The sequence below is a fragment of the Phyllobates terribilis genome, unplaced genomic scaffold (genome assembly GCF_046119375.1).
Source record: "Phyllobates terribilis strain yellow unplaced genomic scaffold, ASM4611937v1 Scaffold_5__5_contigs__length_657084704, whole genome shotgun sequence".
NCBI lineage: Eukaryota > Metazoa > Chordata > Amphibia > Anura > Dendrobatidae > Phyllobates > Phyllobates terribilis.
In genome coordinates, this window is record NW_027362765.1 from 450,653,699 (window position 1) to 450,672,898 (window position 19,200).

Below are 19,200 nucleotides of genomic sequence, written 5' to 3' on the forward strand. Positions count from 1 at the left end.
TTAGATGGTAACAATACGGTTAGTATAGATGTGAAACGATCTGTATAGACGTCTATGGCAATGTAAAGCCTTCAGGAGAGGGTTATATTAGCTGACATGTTTCATCTACATTACTTTGCAGTTTTTTTTTTGCAGGTATGTGCTGCCCTCTATCTGCGGATTACTGTAATAACGCAGCAGGTGCTTCACACCAGCACTTTTGTTTGGCTGCACTGCAGTAGAAATGTGAGTATTTCTGTACAGAGAAAATAGTCTGCACTTCCTAAGCAGACGCTATAGCTGCATAAGACATGTGAAATCTGAATCACAGCAACCCTGCAGTCTAAGAAAAATGGCATTTGCTATCACAACTGGAATGTTCTTATTCTGAAAAAATCAACTGGTTGTGCTTTTAATTTTTATGCATTCAGATTGGTCATTTGTGGAAATTCAGGAAAATGTTTCCCAATTGTAGATTCCCTATGCCTACTTTTAGCTAAAAGGATCTTGGCAGGGGGGAGGGAAGGGTAAAGCACACCATCACGGTTTTGTTTAGTGCTTTGCAAACCCCCCACATCAAGGCTTTGTGCACATCAGGATCATTTCTTCGTGTTCTGCAGCTGCTTGACTTCTGCGGAGCTTTAGTAGGGAAAACCTTGCTCTAGTACAGAATCGGGTCCATTACAAATAAGGTGAAGGGCTGTGGAGGAGAGTGGTGCGGACCCCCTATACATTCCACCATAAAAAAAAAAAATCTTACTACAATTTTCTTACATATCTGTTTGACTGACATAAAGGGGCACAATTTAGGCAGAATTTCTCATAAAAATGCTTCACAATTTTTGATGCAGATTTTTGAACCAACACCATAGAAAATGTGAATCCAGAAAGAAGGAAAAGGATAAAAGTACTTTTATACTTTTCATTCCTTTGAATAAACATCTTAAATTCGGCTAAAAAAAGGTACTTGGTACTTTTTCCCGAAATGGCAACTTTACCTATAGTCTGTATCTAGTATTACAATTCTGCCTCATTTTGCTTAAATTTGGCTGAGCTCAAATACCAGAGAGGCCATAGACTAGTCTGGTGCTATTTCTGAAAAACAAAACAGTTGATCTTTTTTCTTAATCCTGGTTCAAGCCACTATATATTGGGAGAACAAGACCATTTCCTGGCTTATCAATTATCAACATGCTGTAAATGATACAGTTCACAGTAGTTAATCGTTTCCAAAAGACGTTCTTACCTTTGAGTTCCCGAGCTTGTTATCATTTTCATCCGTCACTGCAATGCCATTGAGAATTTCCCTTCATAAAAACAAAAGTTTACCACTTCACCAAACAGATATTTTGTTAAAAAAAAAAAAAAGAAAAAAAAGATCACTATCTATTATGGAGAGAAGATGGATCTAGGCATTCTGAAGAACTACATTGTGTCACGATTCCACCACTCATGGTGTCCTATGGACGCTGTGAATGACACCTCTGCCGCCCTATGGGATCGAGGGCTTGTTGAGCTGTCAGGATTGTGTGTGACAGCTCTACAGCCCAATATGAGGCAGAGGTGTGAGTATTGTGATTGACAGCTCAGCAGTCCTATCTGGCTGGGTCTGTGGGATCTCCTCCAGGTGCCATCTATTCTGGGTGATTACAGGGCTATTTAGCACTGTGACAAGTGTCAGACCATTGCCAATTGTAGCTTTGCTCAAGTGTTGTGTGTGTTTGCTCTGAGTTGTATTCTGATCTCCGTTGCTGACCTTGGATTTACCTTTTTGACCATCCGTTTGACTTACCCCTTTGTATTGATCCGCTACCTTCCTGATACTCTGACCTCGGACTCTTACCTGACTACGCTTTTGTCTTTTCCCTTTGTCTATTACGAGCCCTCCTTGTACTGACTATGTACCTCTTGACTACCCTGCCTCACAGTAAGTACATGAGTTGTGACTAGTGTCACACATTGCTTTTGGTTTGGTCTGTATCATTGTTCTTACTCATTATTGTCACCTGATGCATTCAACCAAAACAAACTAAAGACGAGTAAAGTAATGAGAATACACAATGGTGCGACCCTTGACTAATGCCTACTGAGAAGTAACTAAGGCTTCGCTATAGGCCGAAACGCGTCGCTCTAGATGTTCATTAGTTGATCTGACTGCCTGTAACTGTGTTTTACACATTTTTAACATTTTTTCAATAAAATGGAAGTTTTATGCAAAAAAGACCTCTGAAGTGCACTGGGCTCTCCATCGCCGGGTCTTATACCTGTTTCTGGATTCCATTGTGGCGGTTGCCGAGCCGCGACCAAGGCTAAAGGAAGGACCTCTGGAGTGAGACGTGAATGGTGAGCTCACTTCATTTTCTATTTTCCATATATTATATAGAGTCATTATAATCAGAGTGATCTATTTCAAGTGTTTATTTCTGTTAATGTTGATGATTATGGCTTACAGCCAATGAAAACACAAAAGTCATTATCTCAGTAAATTGGAATAATTAACAAAAAACACCTGCAAAGGCTTCTTACGCGTTTAAAAAGGTCCCTTAGTCTGTTTCAGTAGGATCCACAATCATGGGGAAGACTGCTGACTTGACATATGTCCAGAAGGCAGTCATTGACACTAAGTAAATGCAAAGTAAATTTTGCATTTCATTTGGAAATCAAGGTCCCAGCCATCTACCAGGAAATTTTAGAGCACTTCATGCTTCCCTCTGGCGACAAGCTTTTTGGAGATGGAAATTTGATTCTCCAGCAGGACTTGGCACCTGTCCATACTGCCAAAAAAAGTACCAATACCTGGTTTAAAAACAACAGTATCACTGTGCTTGATTGGCCAGCAAACTCGCCTGACCTTAACCCCATAGAGAATCTATAGGGTATTGTCAAGAGGAGGATGAGAGACACCAGATCCAACAATGCAGACGAGCTGAAGGCTGCTATCAAAGCAACCTGGGCTTCCATAACACCTCAGCAGTGCCACAGGCTGATCGCCTCCATGCCACGCCGCATTGATGCAGTAATTGATGCAAAAGGAGCCCCGACCAAGTATTGAGTGCATTTACTGAACATACATTTCAGTAGGATAACATTTCGGAGTTTAAAAACATTTTTCAAGCTGGTGTTATAAAGTATTCTAATTTACTGAGATAATGACCTTTGTGTTTTCATTGGCTGTAAGCCATAATCATCAACATTAACAGAAATAAACACTTGAAATAGATCACTCTGTTTGTAATGACTCTATATAATATAGGAGTTTTACTTTTTGCATTGAAGAACTGAAATAAATAAATTTTTTGATGATATTCTAATTTAGTGAGATTGGACAGGTATGTCTAGGACATACCTGTCCAAACAGATCTCCCCTAACAGTATGATTTTTTTTTACACTTGTGTAAATATGTGACCCCTTATTGACCACTTCAGTCTGATCTATTGATGGAGAATCCAACTAAACTTTATCAAGTTGGAAGAAATTCTGTCTATTTCTGATCATTATCATGGAACTCACAAGTGTAACCAGAACTAACGCGACTAACACAAGATTATGACTACATTAAAGGGGTGGTCCACTACATGTATAATCCTTTTTTAAATAAAATAATCTCCCTTGTCAAAAAAAAACAAAAAGCTATTCTAGCACCATTGTCATATTCAGCTTTACTGGTGGCGGGTCTGCTGGGGTTCACGGGCATCATTATGCCACCTGAGTATTGCTGACAATCAGTGGCCACTATTAGGCTGCTGCGCTCTGACGTCCGTCGGACAAGCGAAAGACGTGTAAGTACCGCAACACATTGGTGGTCGCTGATTGGCTGCAGTTCTCATGTGGCGGAGCCCCAACGCCTACATCGCTGGAGTGGCACCAGTGTAGGAGGAGAGTATATGCTTGTTTGTCTTTTATCAATAATGCAAGGGGGACTACTTCATTTAAAAAGGAGTTGTTCAGATAATGTAAAGCATTCAGTTGCTCATAACCACTCAGATCTGCAGCATGTTTTCTTTTGCACAATATCTCTACAAAAATCTGTCAGAAATAACATTAAAATATATACATTTATTTTTAGAAGATTCCTCCTAATGGCACATTCACTTTGGAAACCATTTGTTTAAATTTCTTAAAAATATCTCAAATTTAAAAAAAATAAAGCAATTATAAATATCCTCCCATTTTATCCATATCACCTGCACACCTCCTATACCAACCTAACTGATAGTGTGGTTACACACTATAGACCAACCTGAGTGTAGTCAGATCCGGCAGTCATGTGTCAAGCTGCCCATGCAGGAGTGATGGCTGAGCCCCCAAATATCAGGCAATATCCTGACATCCAAGGACAAATGAATTGTAACAATGGGTGATCCAAGTAAATTGGCCTCAGCACTTGACTTTAGGATACGACTACACACAAGTCTGTTTGTAGTCTGTAACCATGGGAACATACTTCCGCGCTGGAGCTGTACACCCAAAGCATTTTGGCTATTTATAATCAATACTATTTGCAAAAGATCGGTTATAAGGCTATACCTGTGGATTGGCACTATACGGACACAGAAATGGGCAAAGAAGGAATGTCTATTGTTGTCTAATCTAAGGATTCGAGGGGAAGTGCCAAAAATGTACCAAAGCTTAAAACTTTCCTTGTTCAATGGGATTAACAGTGGGTCTGAAACTAATCACATAATCAGATATACCATCTGTCATGAGGATACCGCAACAGAGAGGAGTCAGACGATCGCGGTGTCTGATTTTATGAACTCCTGCACTGGTTAGAAGTACTTCATCATCTTATTAAACAGTGCATGTTTAAACCTTGCACTGCTAACAAGAAAAAATCTGTTCAGTTGAAGCTCCTGGAGCTTTCCTATCTGGATTGTCTCAGCTGTTCAGTGTTGGCCACTCCCCTCTGCTATATATGCTCGCCTCTGACACTTGGGGATAGCCAGTGGTAGTTCTTAATGCCTGGCTTGGAGTTGGAGGTACAGTCTGTGGTTGCAGTTGGCGTTTGCAGATTTTTTCAGGAGATTGTTGCTTGGAGTTTTGTTTGTGTGCACATCCCCATCCTCTCCTATTTGGTTTCTCCTTCCTTTAAGTTCTCTGTGTTCCACTCTGTTTGGTGAGTATATTTTGTATGGTTTGTATTTTAATTTATCCCTGTCAGTCTTCCCTTGTTTGTCTGGTTAGTGTATTCCTAGACACTTCAGCTTCCCACCTCCCTGTGGAGGAGTAAGGGACATATAAGGGTTAATTTAGGCATTCAGTATGGCACGTGAATCCGGTGTCTCCACCTTCAGGAGTAATCCGGGGGACAGGGATAGACCAGGGCGCCCCTAGTACGTGCCCATAGTTCCATGAAACAGCGTGACACCATCATTCCCTAAAAGCTATCTAGTATGAATGGTCCATTTATGGAAAATACTGGCTCCGTACTCATACAAAATTTGGGTAGTGACAGTAACTATAGTGAGTGCAGGGGTGGCAATCACACACAGGCCCTGAAGTCTAGGGGGGCCCCAAAAGGTGTCTTTAGCCCATATAACAGAACCAATACAATTAAAGACCGAAGATAGTTGGGGGCCCTGTTGGAGGCTTTGCATTAGGGACCATGAACTTCAAGTTACATCACTGGGTAGTGATATATTCTTCTCTAGCATATAGTATGAGAATAAAGTCTACAAGTGAAAGCTAGATATGTACTCCCCATCCTGTTGCAAAACTCCATCTGTTACAAAACTAAAACTCGTCGTACCCTTCTAATTGCAATGCATTAGATGAAAAAGTGTAGACAGATATAATTTCAGGCTGAACTTACTGTTGTCTCATCATAGGAATGTTCACACAATTGGCAGCAGCAACAGCAGCAAAAGGAACCCAACGAGCAATCAGCGGGGGCGCTTTCTGAAAAAAGAAGGACTTATTACACTGTGTTAAAGCGACAGGAGTCTTAACACTGGATCTAGTCATGATAATAATGTTCATGTATTAAATTTGTGCACTATAGCACAATATATATATATATTGAAAATCTCTTATAGCTTCCTAGAAACTACCACATTGTTAGCAGTCTATATTGTCCTGTTGGGTGTGGACTGTGCCTCTGATGCCTCGAAGAAGAATGTGTGTGTGATATTAGCTATACCATTTTTCTCATTTGATTAGTAATGGCATAGTCTTTTGTTTGTAACAGCAAAACGTCAAGCTTTAGCACTGAACTGCACATTTTGCATTTGTTTCTAGCTATAAAACAGCACCAGAAACCTCAACAATAGAGAATAGAAGTCTCTATAATAGAAGCCCATAATAGTCACCTACCGGACCCCCATTGCTCCTCCATGCTGCTGCTGGTGTATCATCGGCTGGTCTCCTTGTTTCTCCTGTGCACTGGCAGTGGCAGTCACCTGGCATTGCCCCTCCGCCAGAAAAAGGAAGTAAGGAGACCGGCAGAGAACACTGGCAGCGGTATGAAGAACAAACAGCAGGGTCCTAGGAAGTAAGTATTTTTTTTAATATTTTTACATCACCACTGCAACCAATCCGTGATCACATTCCCATCTGGAATTGCAGAGACTGTTGGGTAACTTGGGCAGCATTAAAAGTTGAGCAGAAAGAGATTGGTAAGGTGCATATTATTAACTTACAAAAAACAGAAACCAGCTCACCGGGTGTGAATATGCATTATCCCAGGCATGATGTTACTCTGCTGAAATCACTATTAGCGCGTGTGCACACATTGAGTATCTGCAGCAGATTTTTCTGCAACAAAAATCAGAGTTGACAGGAAAAACGAGTCGTTTTCTTTAACGTGTTTTAGTTGCGTTTTTTCCCCATACATTTGAATGAGTAAAAAACGCTGCAAAGAATTGATATGCTGCAGATTTGGAAAAACGCTTTGAGGTTAAGTTTCCACGATGAGTTTTGATGCTGCATAAAAAAATGCAGCATCTAACAGTTCCAGCAAAGTGGAAGGGATGTATAGGAATCTCATAACCACTGTCATATTTTCTTTCTTTTATTTTACGCTGTGAAAATTGACCTGCGGTGTGTTTTCGAAATCCACAACATGTTAGTTACTTTCTCTTGCAAGTACACTGAATTTCAAGTGGGGGATTTTCCAAAAAGAATTGCACTCGATGTCAAAAGTCCACAGGTAAAAAATGCTGAGGAAAAAAAATAGCAGAACAGGAGCCTATGATATCAGAATTTATTGATAAAGTTAACTGGCTAGTAAATTTGGAAAAAGGCATATACCTAAAAAGAGATGCCATGTCTAAATTTGACAAGATATGGGGTCTATGGATTGATGGCTCTGGTTTGACAACTAGTGAACGGAGGAGATTTCACCTCAGCTTGCTTTGATGCCTCAAATTAAACTTCTTTGAAAATTAATAAAAATGTTATTAGTACTTCCACGAGTTATATGTAATTGGATTGACTATTGTTACTATGTTCAAATACTTGTTCATCTAATTATGCTGGTTTTGCAGAGCCAGGATGTATAAATAACTCATGTTTAATGCGTCTTAAGATTGGGGGGTGGAGAACTGTGTTTCTCCAATGTTTGTCTGGTTGTTGTTGTTTTTTCTTTTTTTTTTAATTTTTCTTTTGTGCAAATCTTTATAAAAATCAATAAAAACATTTGATTTAAAAAAAAAAAAAAAATGCTGAGGAAACGCTCTAGAGATGCATGTATTCCAATCTTGCCTGTATCAAAGTTTTGCCAAAGCCAAATACCAGGAGCAGCATGACCTGACCCCCGGCTGCTGCCAACTCTGGCCTCCGCTGACGTCACAACAAGTCCAGGCTGCAGCCGAGGGTCCCTCTTCCGCATTCCACCGGTGGCGGCTGGGTTGTGTGCGGGGTTACCCCGTGAGTCACACCCGGCATCCACAGCGTGCTCTCCCGGTCCCCATTAATTGGGAAAGTGCGGGGGGACCCCAGCGCTGAGTCACGCCTCACTTGTTGTGACATCAGTGGGGGGTCACGTGCTGCCTGTGAGCGGCCACCAATAGAGCCGCTCACAGGCAGAAACAGCACCAGGAGGTAATTAGAAAGAAGCTTCTATTTATCATTAAAACACATTGACAGATTTTTTAAAAGTACTGGACAACCCTTTTAATTTATGACCTACCAAAAATACAAAAACGAGATGAAAACGCATGTAAAAAAAAGCACTCAAAAATGCAATGAACCTAATAGGTGAAGAAAATCTGCAAGAACGAAACTTGATAGTTCAAATATGCAAGGAAAAAATAAACAGCATGAGATTTCAGAAGTTTCAGTCACATTGGTGGTACTGTAAAATGCTGTGTTTTGTTTTATCCTTTACGAGCAGAAAAAATGCAATGTGTGAAAAAAAAAGAGAATATTTTATTGCTTTAACTCTTTTGGCTAGAGGACTTGCTTTTGAATATCATTTATGTTTACATACACAAGTGGTCAAAAATGTGGGTACCACCCGTTTAATGAAAGAAAAACCCACAATGGTCACAGAAATAACTTGAATCTGACAAAAGTAATAATAAATTTAAAATCTTTGAAAATGAACAAATGAAAGTCAGACATTGCTTTTCTGCTTCCACAGAATTTAAAAAAATATTAAACTCATGAAATAGGCCTGGACAGAAATGATGGTTCTTCTTAACTTAATATTTTGTTTTACAAGCTTTTGAGGCAATCACTGCAATCAAACGATTCCTGTAACTGTCAATGAGACTTCTGCACCTCTCGACAGGTATTTTGGCCCACTCCTCATGAGCAAACTGCTCCAGTTGTTTCGTGTTTGAAGGTTGCCTTTTCCAGACGGCATGTTTCAGCTCTTTCCAAAGATGCTCAATAGGATTTAGGTCAGGGCTCATAGAAGGCCACTTCAGAATAGTCCAATGTTTTCCTCTTAGCCATTCTTGGGTGTTTTTAGCTGTGTGTTTTGGGTCATTATCCTGTTGCAAGACCCATGACCTGCGACTGAGACCATGCTTTCGGACACTGGGCAGCACGTTTTTCTCTAGAATCCCTTGATAGTTTTGAGATTTCATTGTACCCTGCACAGATTCAAGACACCCTGTCCCAGATGCAGCAAAGCAGCCCCAGAACATAACAGAGCTTCCTCCATGTTTCACAGTAGGGACAGTGTTCTTTTCTTGATATGCTTCATTTTTTCGTCTGTGAACATAGAGCTGATGTGCCTTGCCAAAAACTTCCATTTTGTCTCATTTGTCCATAAGACATTCTCCCAGAAGCTTTGTGGCTTGTCAGTTATCCTGGCCTCTTTTGTTACCATTCGTATTATCCGTCTCTTTGATTTGTCATTAATTTTCCTCCTACGGCCACGTCCGGGGAGGTTGGCTACAGTCCCATGGATCTTAAATTTCTGAATAATATGTGCAACTGTAGTCACAGGAACATCAAGCTGCTTGGAGATGGTCTCATAACCTTTACCTTTAACATGCTTGTCTATAATTTTCTTTCTAATCTCCTGAGACAACTCTTTCCTTTGCTTCCTCTGGTCCATGTTGAGTGTGGTACACACCATGTCACCAAACAGCACAGTGAGTATCTGAAGCCCTATATACAGGTCCACTGTCTGATTACAAAATTACTGATTACAAGATTGTAGACACCTGTGATGCTAATTCGTGGACACAACTTGATTTAACATGTCCCTTTTGTCACATTATTTTCAGGGGTGCCATCATTTCTGTCCAGGCCTATTTCATGAGTTTAATTTATTTATTTTTTTTAATTCTGTGGAAGCAGGGTTGAGAAGCAATGTCTGACTTTCATTTGTTCATTTTCATAGATTTTTAATTTATTATTACTTTTGCCAGATTCAAGTTATTTCTGTGACCATTGCGGATTTTTCTTTCATTAAATGAGGGGTACCAACAATTTTGACCATGTGGGTATGTGTTTATTTCTGCTAACATTCTACATGCATTTCCACTCTTTTTTTGTTCATTTCAGGGGCTAAAATTCTGCCCCATCGGTATAGGATTTCCAGAAAAATGTATTCAATCATTCAGGCGTTGGAACTTCCTATATAGGTGAATATAGGGGTAAATTACTCCTCATATCCATGTTTAATCCCACCTTACACTAAGCCGAGTGTAATTTTATTATTTATCATGTGTAAGATGGCCACAGCATATGTCCTTGAGGGGAGATATGCAACGCTGCGGTGATTTAAAACCAGGAAAGCATGCTCCAGCACAAGTAGTGCTGAGAGGGTTGATTAGGTGTATCAGGGCTGGTTTTTAAGAGAAGTAATAAGAGATGGGGGGGGGTTGGCGTGTGTATAAAATGGAGACGGAGCGTCTCATTCAGTGTCTCTGGCTGGAGGTATAGAGGCCTCCACAGTGTTTGTGCAAAAGGACACTGACCGTGAGCGGGCGAACCTGCCATATTGTGTGGACTGTTTATTTTCTGTTTTTGTTACACTGTGCCGGACAATGCTTTCTTTTGTTTACTTCTAAAAGCACGGTTTAAGCAGCATAATAAACCTGCCTTGGACATTGTTAAAGAAACAGTATCCTGTGTCTACCTCTAATGCGGCTAAGTGAGTACCAAACTCTACACATGATAGCATGTGTAACGTGGCACTGGGCAGAAGCCATGGGTGAGGCACACGTCTTCAGCACCCCGGAAAGTTACATGAAAGTGTGGGTCCTGGCTGGGTGTATGGACTTTTGTTGCGAGGGCCTTACGTCCTTGCAGGCTGCAAGTTGTGGGCTAGCCAGGACCGGATGTTTCACAGTTCAAGCAGGGAGACCACCATTCCAAAATAAACTCTTTACTGGAAGGTAACGTGGTAAGGGTTATATGAAAGGGATAGTGGGTACAAAGTCTTATGGACGTTTCCTTTACAGTATGAAACATTATTCCACACAGTATCCTTCCTCGGTACTATACTCCCTACATTCTTTCTCCCTACTTCGTCACAACTCAGCTCTAACTCTACAGTCTTCAGTCATAAGTCTCCTTTACTTGCTCAGCGGTTCCTCGTCCTATTTCTTCCACTACTGGTGCCCTGGACCTACCACTTGGTACCCTTCACTAGTCCCCATCTCCCATTCCTGCTAAGGCCCGTTACCTTCTGTGCTACAAGCTCAAGATCTCATGGCTAGGCGTGCTCTCCTAGGACCCGTCTCCAGAAGGCCACTCTGTCTCGTCAGTCGCTTTTCTTCAGGATCATGATCAGGGGAGGATTAAGAGTAGCAAGGGCCCCGGGCAGTTTAGAAGGCGCCCCCCCCCCCACACACACCTGATGTATCACATGTCACATGATCCCCTGTGATAGATCATGTGATAGTTCACGTGAAATTTATGTGGAACAATATTAATATATTAATTATAATATTTTTTTTTAGGCCGTGTGCCCACTGTGCGTTTTTAAGCGTTTCCGCAGCGGCAATTCCGCTGCAGAAACGCTTAAAAAATGCTTGGTAGAAGGTCTGCCATGTTCCCCAATTATTATTGTGGAAAAATCCACAGCACTACCAATTATTTTGCTGAAGCGCGGCGTTTTCGCCGCCATTGACTTGCATTGGAAAGCATGGAATCCGCATCACTGGATCTGTACATGCGGATTCCATGCGATTCAATGTGCGGATGATACCCGGGTCTGGAGGACAGGAGACTCTCCTCCGGAGCCGGGTACCATAGAACCTGTAAAAAAAAGAATAAAATAAAAAATAAATATTATACTTACCTTCTGATGGCCTCCGGTGTCTTTATCCGATGCGTCCTGGCTTGCCGGCAGCTCGCGGTAGACTAAAGGACCTGTGGTGACGTCATTTAGTCATGTGACGGGTCACGCGACCACTGACGTCGGCAGGCCATCAGAAGGTAAATATACAGTTATATGAAAAAGTTTGGGCACCCCTATTAATCTTAAGCTTAATGTTTTATAAAAATTGGTGTTTTTGCAACAGCTATTTCAGTTTGATATATGTAATAACTGTTGGACACAGTAATGTTTCTGCCTTGAAATGAGGCTTATTGTACTAACAGAAAATGTGCAATCTGCATTCAAACAAAATTTGACAGGTGCATAAGTATGGGCACCTCACCAGAAAAGTGACATTAATATTTAGTAGAACCTCCTTTTGCAAAAATAACAGCCTCTAGTCGCTTCCTGTAGCTTTTAATGATTTCCTGGATCCTGCATGAAGGTATTTTTGACCATTGCTCTTTACAAAACAATTCCAGTTCAGTTAAGTTTGATGGTCGCCGAGCATGGACAGCCCTCTTCAAATGATCCCACAGATGTTCAATGATATTCAGGTCTGGGGACTGGGATGGCCATTCCAGAACATTGTAATTGTTCCTCTGCATGAATGCCTGAGTAGATTTGGAGCGGTGTTTTGGATCATTGTCTTGCTGAAAGATCCATCCCTTGCGTAACTTCAACTTTGTCACTGATTCTTGAACATTATTGTCAAGAATCTGCTGATACTGAGTGGAATCCATGCGTCCCTCAACTTTAACAAGATTCCCGGTGCCGGCATTGGCCACACAGCCCCAAAGCATGATGGAACCTCCACCAAATTTTACTGTGGGTAGCAAGTGTTTTTCTTGGAATGCTGTGTTTTTTTGCCGCCATGCATAACGCCTTTTTGTATGACCAAACAACTCAATCTTGGTTTCATCAGTCCACAGGACCTTCTTCCAAAAAGAAATTGGCTTCTCCAAATGTGCTTTTGCATACCTCAGCCGACTCTGTTTGTGGCGTGCTTGCAGAAACGGCTTCTTTCGCATCACTCTCCCATACAGCTTCTCCTTGTGCAAAGTGCGTTGTATAGTTAACCGATGCACAGTGACGCCATCTGCAGCAAGTTGATGCTGCAGCTCTCTGGAGGTGGTCTGAAGATTGTCCTTGACTGATCTCACCATTCTTCTTCTCTGCCTTTCTGATGTTTTTCTTGGCCTGCCACTTCTGGTCTTAACAAGAACTGTCCCTGTGTTCTTCCATTTCCTTACTATGTTCCTCACAGTGGAAACGGACAGGTTAAATCTCTGAGACAGCTTTTTATATCCTTCCCCTGAACAACTATGTTGAATAATCTTTGTTTTCAGATCATTTGACAGTTGTTTTGAGGAGCCCATGATGCCACTCTTCAGAGGAGATTCAAACAGGAGAACAACTTGCAAGTGACCACTTTAAGTAGCTTTTCTCATGATTGCATACACCTGGCTATGAAGTTCCAAGCTTAATGAGGTTACAAAACCAAAAAAAGTGCTTTAGTAAGTCAGTAAAAAGTAGGCAGGAGTATTTAAAACAAGAAAATGATAAGGGTGCCCATACTTATGCACCTGTTAAATTTTGTTTGAATGCAGATTGCACATTTTCTGTTAGTACAATAAACCTCATTTCAAGGCAGAAACATTACTGCGTCCAACAGTTATTACATATATCAAACTGAAATAGCTGTTGCAAAAACACCAATTTTTATAAAACATTTAGCTTAAGATTAATAGGGGAGCCCAAACTTTTTCATATAACTGTATAATTATTTTTTATTTTTTACCATTCTTACATAGTTACATAGTTTACAGTGCCTACAAGTAGTATTCAACCCCCTGCTGATTTAGCTGGTTTGATAAGATGCAAATAAGTTAGAGCCTTCAAACTGCAAACGAGAGTAGGTTTTATGAACAGAAGCATAAATCTTACAAACCAAAAAGTTATGTTGCTCAGTTGAATTTTATTAAATTTTAAACATAAAAGTGTGGGTCAATTATTATACAACCCCTATGTTTAATATTTTGTGGAATAACCCTTGTTTGCAATTACAGCTAATAATCGTCTTTTATAAGACCTGATCAGGCCGGCACAGGTCTGTGGAGTTATCTTGGCCCACTCCTCCATGCAGATCTTCTCCAAGTTATCTAGGTTCTTTGGGTGTCTCATGTGGACTTTATTCTTGAGCTCCTTCCACAAGTTTTCAATTGGGTTAAGGTCAGGAGACTGACTAGGCCTCTCCAACACCTTGACTTTTTCCCTCTTGAACCAGGCCTTGGTTTTCTTGGCTGTGTGCTTTGGGTCATTGTCTTGTTGGAAGATGAAATTACGACCCATCTTAAGATCCTTGATGGAGGAGCGGAGGTTCTAGGCCAAAATCTCCAGGTAGGCCGTGCTATCCATCTTCCCATGGATGCGGACCAGATGGCCAGGCCCCTTGGAAGAGAAACAGCCCCACAGCATGATGCTGCCACCACCATGCTTGACTGTAGGGATGGTATTCTTGGGGTCGTATGCAGTGCCATCCAGTCTCCAAACGTCACGTGTGTGGTTGGCACCAAAGATCTCGATCTTGGTCTCATTATACCATACAACCTTGAACCAGTCTGTCTCAGAGTCCTCCAAGTGATCATGAGCAAACCATTGCGGTGGAGTACGTTACTTATGGTATTGACTGAAACCAATGTCCCCACTGCCATGAGATCTTCCCGGAGCGCCTTCCTTGTTGTCCTTGGGTTAGCCTTGACTCTTCGGACAAGCCTGGCCTCGGGACACTTTCAAAGGCTGTCCTGGCCGTGGAAGGCTAACAGTAGTTCCATAAGCCTTCCACTTACGGATGATGCTCCCAACAGTGGAGACAGGTAGGCCCAACTCCTTGGAAAGAGTTTTGTACCCCTTGCCAGCCTTGTGACCCTCCACGATCTTGTCTCTGATGGCCTTGGAATGCTCCTTTGTCTTTCCCATGTTGACCATGTCTGAGTGCTGTTCACAAATTTGGGGAGGGTCTTAAATAGTCAGAAAAGGCTGGCAAAAGAGATCTTTAATCCACACATGTGAAGCTCATTATTCTTGGTGCCTGAACTACTTCTTAATACTTTTGGGGGACCAAACAGAATTCTTGTGGTTTGAGGGGTTGAATAATAAATGACACTCTGAATTAACTTTTAACGTTTTTAAAAAACAAAAAAAACAAAAACAAAAACAAAATTTGCTGCAGTGCATTTCCCACTTCCAGGCTGATCTACAGTACAAATGTCTCAATGCCAAGTTAATTCCGCATGTGTCAACCAGCTAAATCTGCAGGGGGTTGAATACTACTTGTAGGCACTGTATATATAGTTTATAAGGCCGAAAAAAGACAAGCGTCCATCCAGTTCAGCCTATTTCTTGTGCACTGCAGCTATTCCGCAGAGTTGATCCAGGGGAAGGTAAAAAAAAACCCCATGCGGTATAGGCCAATTTACATCATTGAGGAAAAATTCACTTCCCGACTCCAATCTGGCAGTCAGATTAAATCCCTGGATTAATTAACTATCACTAAGCATAAGATGTAATTTTATTGTTCTCAAGAAACGAGTCCAAGCCTCTCTTGAACTCATTAAGTGAGTTGGACATCACCACTTCCTCTCCCAGAGAGTTCCAGAGTCTCACGGCTCTGACCGTAAAGAATCCCCTTCTATGCTGGTGCAGGAACCTCCTTTCCTCCAGACGCATAGTGTGCCCCCTCGTCTTTGACACCATCCTTGGTATAAACAGATCATGGGAGAGATCTCTGTACTGCCCCCTGATGTATTTATACATGTTTATGAGGTCTCCCCTAAGCCTTCTCTTTTCCAACGTAAATAGGCCTAATTTTGACAACCTCTCTGGGTATTCTAGTCCCTCCATTCCCTTTATTACCTTAGTCGCCCTCCTTTGTACCCTCTCTAGCTCCAATATGTCTTTCCTGAGCACCGGAGCCCAGAACTGTGCACAATATTCTAAGTGCGGCCTTACCAGCGCTTTATACAGAGGAAGAACAATGTTCTCATCATATGCCCCTATTCCTCTTCTGATGCATGCCATGACTCTATTTGCCTTCGCAGCTGCTGCCTGACACTGGGCACTCCAATTTAATTTGCTATTAACCAAGACGCCCAGGTCCTTCTCCATGTCAGATTTCCCCAACGGTTTCCCATTTAATATGTATGGGTGACTGCTGTTTTTCTTTCCCATGTGCATGACCTTACATTTATCGGCATTGAACCCCATTTGCCATTTTTTGGCCCAACTCCCCAATTTATCTAAATCCTCCTGTAGCTGTGCCCTATCCTCATCTGTATTAACTACTTTACAAAGTTTAGTATCATCTGCAAATATTGCTATTTTACTATGCAACCCTTCCACTAGATCATTAATAAATATATTAAATAATATAGGGCCCAAGACAGACCCTTGAGGCACCCCGCTAGTAACCCTGACACACCCTGAGCTTACTCCATTGATAACCACCCTCTGCTTTCTATCACTCAGCCAGCTATTTACCCACTTGCACACATTATCCCCCAGACCAAGCATTCTCATTTTATATACCAACCTTTTGTGTGGCACGGTATCAAACGCTTTGGAGAAGTCAAGGTATACAACATCCACTGACTCTCCCCGGTCCAGCTGTGAGCTCACCTCCTCGTAGAAGGCGATCAGGTTTGTTTGGCAGGAGCGATCCCTCATGAATCCATGTTGATATGGAGTTAGACAGTTATTATCATTAAGATATTCTACAATAGCATCTCTAAGAAATCCTTCAAACAATTTACCCACAACAGACGTTAAGCTGACTGGTCTATAGTTCCCAGGGTCACTTTTAGACCCCTTTTTGAATATTGGTACCACATTTGCTTGGCGCCAGTCTAGTGGGACAGTCCCTGTCCATAAAGAGTGCTTGAATATAAGATACAGCGGTCTGTCTATCACATTACTTAATTCTTTTAGTACCCGGGGGTGTATGCCATCTGGGCCTGGTGACTTGTCTATTTTGATATTATTTAGGCGTTTCTGAACTTACTCCTGGGTTAGGTGGGTGATATTTAGCGGAGGGTTTACTTTATCACTCTGCATTTCCTCCGATAAATTGTTTTCTTTTGTGAAAACAGTGGAGAAGAAGCTATTGAGTAGGTTTGCTTTACCCTCATCGCCCTCCATGATTTTACCCAGGTTATTTTTCAATGGGCCAACTCCATCAGTTTTAATCCTTTTACTGTTTATATAGTTAAAGAACAGTTTGGGATTCGTTTTACTTTCCTTGGCAATTAGTCTCTCTGTCTCCTCTTTTGCTATTCTTATTTGTTTCTTACAGATTTTGTTTTTTTCCCTATAAGATATTAGCGCTTCCTCGCTGCCTTCTTGTTTAAGTTTACCGAAAGCCCTTTTTTTGTTTTTCATTGCCCTCTTGACTTCCTTATTTAGCCACATTGGCTTCCTCCTATTCCTAGCCCTTTTATTCCCATAAGGTATGTACCTTCTACAGTGACTATGTAGGACTGTTTTGAAAATTTCCCATTTTCTATCCGTGCTCCTATTACTGAAGATACTATCCCAGTCTATAAGGTGAAGGGCATCTCTTAGCTGATCAAACTTTGCCCTCCTGAAGTTCAGTGTTTTGTGACTCCCTTGCTGGGCACCTACTGAAGCACATGTGGAATTGTATAATGTTGTGGTCACTACTTCCCAGGTGCCCCCCGACCTGCACCTCAGTTATTCTGTCTGGCCTGTTAGTTAATATTAAGTCTAAAAGGGCCGTCCCTCTAGTTGGTTCCTGCACAAGTTGTGACAAATAATTGTCTTTGATAATTGACAGAAACCTGTTTCCTTTCTGAGATCTACAGCTTTCGGTTTCCCAGTCTATATCGGGGTAGTTGAAGTCCCCCATAATAATCACCTCGTTATTTTTTGCTACTTCGTCTATTTGTCTCATTAATAGACTTTCCGTGGCTTCTGCTATATTTGGTGGTTTATAACAGACTCCTCTGATAATTTTATTATTGTTTTTTGCCCCATGTATCTCCACCCATAAGGACTCGACCTCCTCATTTCCCTCTCATACATCCTCCCGTATTGTAGGCTTTAGACACGTCTTTACATATAGACAGACTCCACCCCCTTTCCGACTTCTTCGATCCCTTCTAAACAGACTGTAACCCTGTAAGTTAACTGCCCAGTCATAGCTTTCATCTAACCATGTCTCGGTTATTCCCACTATGTCATAGTTACCTGTAGATATTTCTGCTTCCAGTTCATCCATCTTGTTTGTCAGGCTTCTGGCATTTGCTAGCACGCAGTTTACACGATTTTGTTTTGTTCCAATCTTCTCCCTGTGGATTGTATTAGAAATTTTCTTACCTCCCTTCCAAGTATCTTGTCTTGGACCTTCTTTGTCGCACTTCATATCTTTCATTAGTATGTTCTCTGGTTTCATGTTCGTGTCCGGCGTTTTTCTTCCCATCCCCTCTTCTTCTAGTTTAACGCCCTCCTGATGAGTGTTGCGAGTCTCCTGGCGAATGTGTGTTTGCGGTCACACTTTTATAGTGTGTCTTTTACGGTCACACTATATAAATCTATGCCGGTTGTTTGGATTTATATAGTGTGACCAAGTTGTCAATCGCTTTCCAAGTGATGCTAAAATCGCTTGGAAAGCGCTTGTCAACCCGCATGCGGAAATACATGTGAAGAGCGCTTCACATCTGCATGTGCCTGGCAGGAAAAACGCATGTACAATCCGCATGTACAATCCGCATGAATTTTTTCTGCCAGAGAGATGCAGAAATGCTCAGGAAAAATCCGGAGCATTTCTGCATCGTGGGCACATAGCCTTACATTAATTGTATTACTTAATATTGAGCACACGTAGCCATCTCTACACAGCAGGAGGCCGCACGTAGCCATCTCTACACAGCAGGAGGCAGCACGTAGCCATCTATACACAGCAGGAGGCCGCACGCGCCATCTATACACAGCGGGAAGCCGCACGTACCCTTCTATACACAGCAGGAGGCCGCATGTAGCCATCTATAAACAGCAGGAGGCAGCACGTAGCCATCTGTACACAGCAGGAGGCCGCACGGCGCCATCTATACACAGCGGGAGGCCGCACGTAGCCATCTATACACAGCGGGAGGCCGCATGTAGCCATCTATATACAGCAGGAGGCCGCACGTAGCCATCTATACACAGCAGGAGGCAGCACGTTAGCCATCTATACACAGCAGGAGGCCGCACGGCGCCATCTATACATAGCGGGAAGCCGCACGTAGTTGTCTATACACAGCGGGAGGCCGCACGTAGACATCTATACACAGCAGGAGGCCGCAAGTAGCCATCTATACACAGCAGGAGGCCGCACGTAGCCATCTCTACACAGCAGGAGGCCGCATGTAGCCATCTCTACACAGCAGGAGGCCGCACGTAGCCATCTCTACACAGCAGGAGGCAGCACGTAGCCATCTAT

At 42.0% G+C, this 19,200-nt stretch overlaps 1 protein-coding gene across 1 annotated transcript in view; it reads right to left on the reverse strand.

Moving 5' to 3' along the window:
• The window catches only part of SFXN2 (sideroflexin 2), a 91,057-nt gene that overhangs the window by 19,493 nt on the left and 52,364 nt on the right, over positions 1-19,200 (reverse strand). The window contains exons 6-7 of the mRNA XM_073685322.1: positions 5,793-5,878; positions 1,226-1,286 (exon numbers count right to left, since the gene is read on the reverse strand). Coding sequence (XP_073541423.1) covers positions 1,226-1,286; positions 5,793-5,878 — 147 coding nt within the window. The remainder of the gene's footprint in view (positions 1-1,225; positions 1,287-5,792; positions 5,879-19,200) is intronic.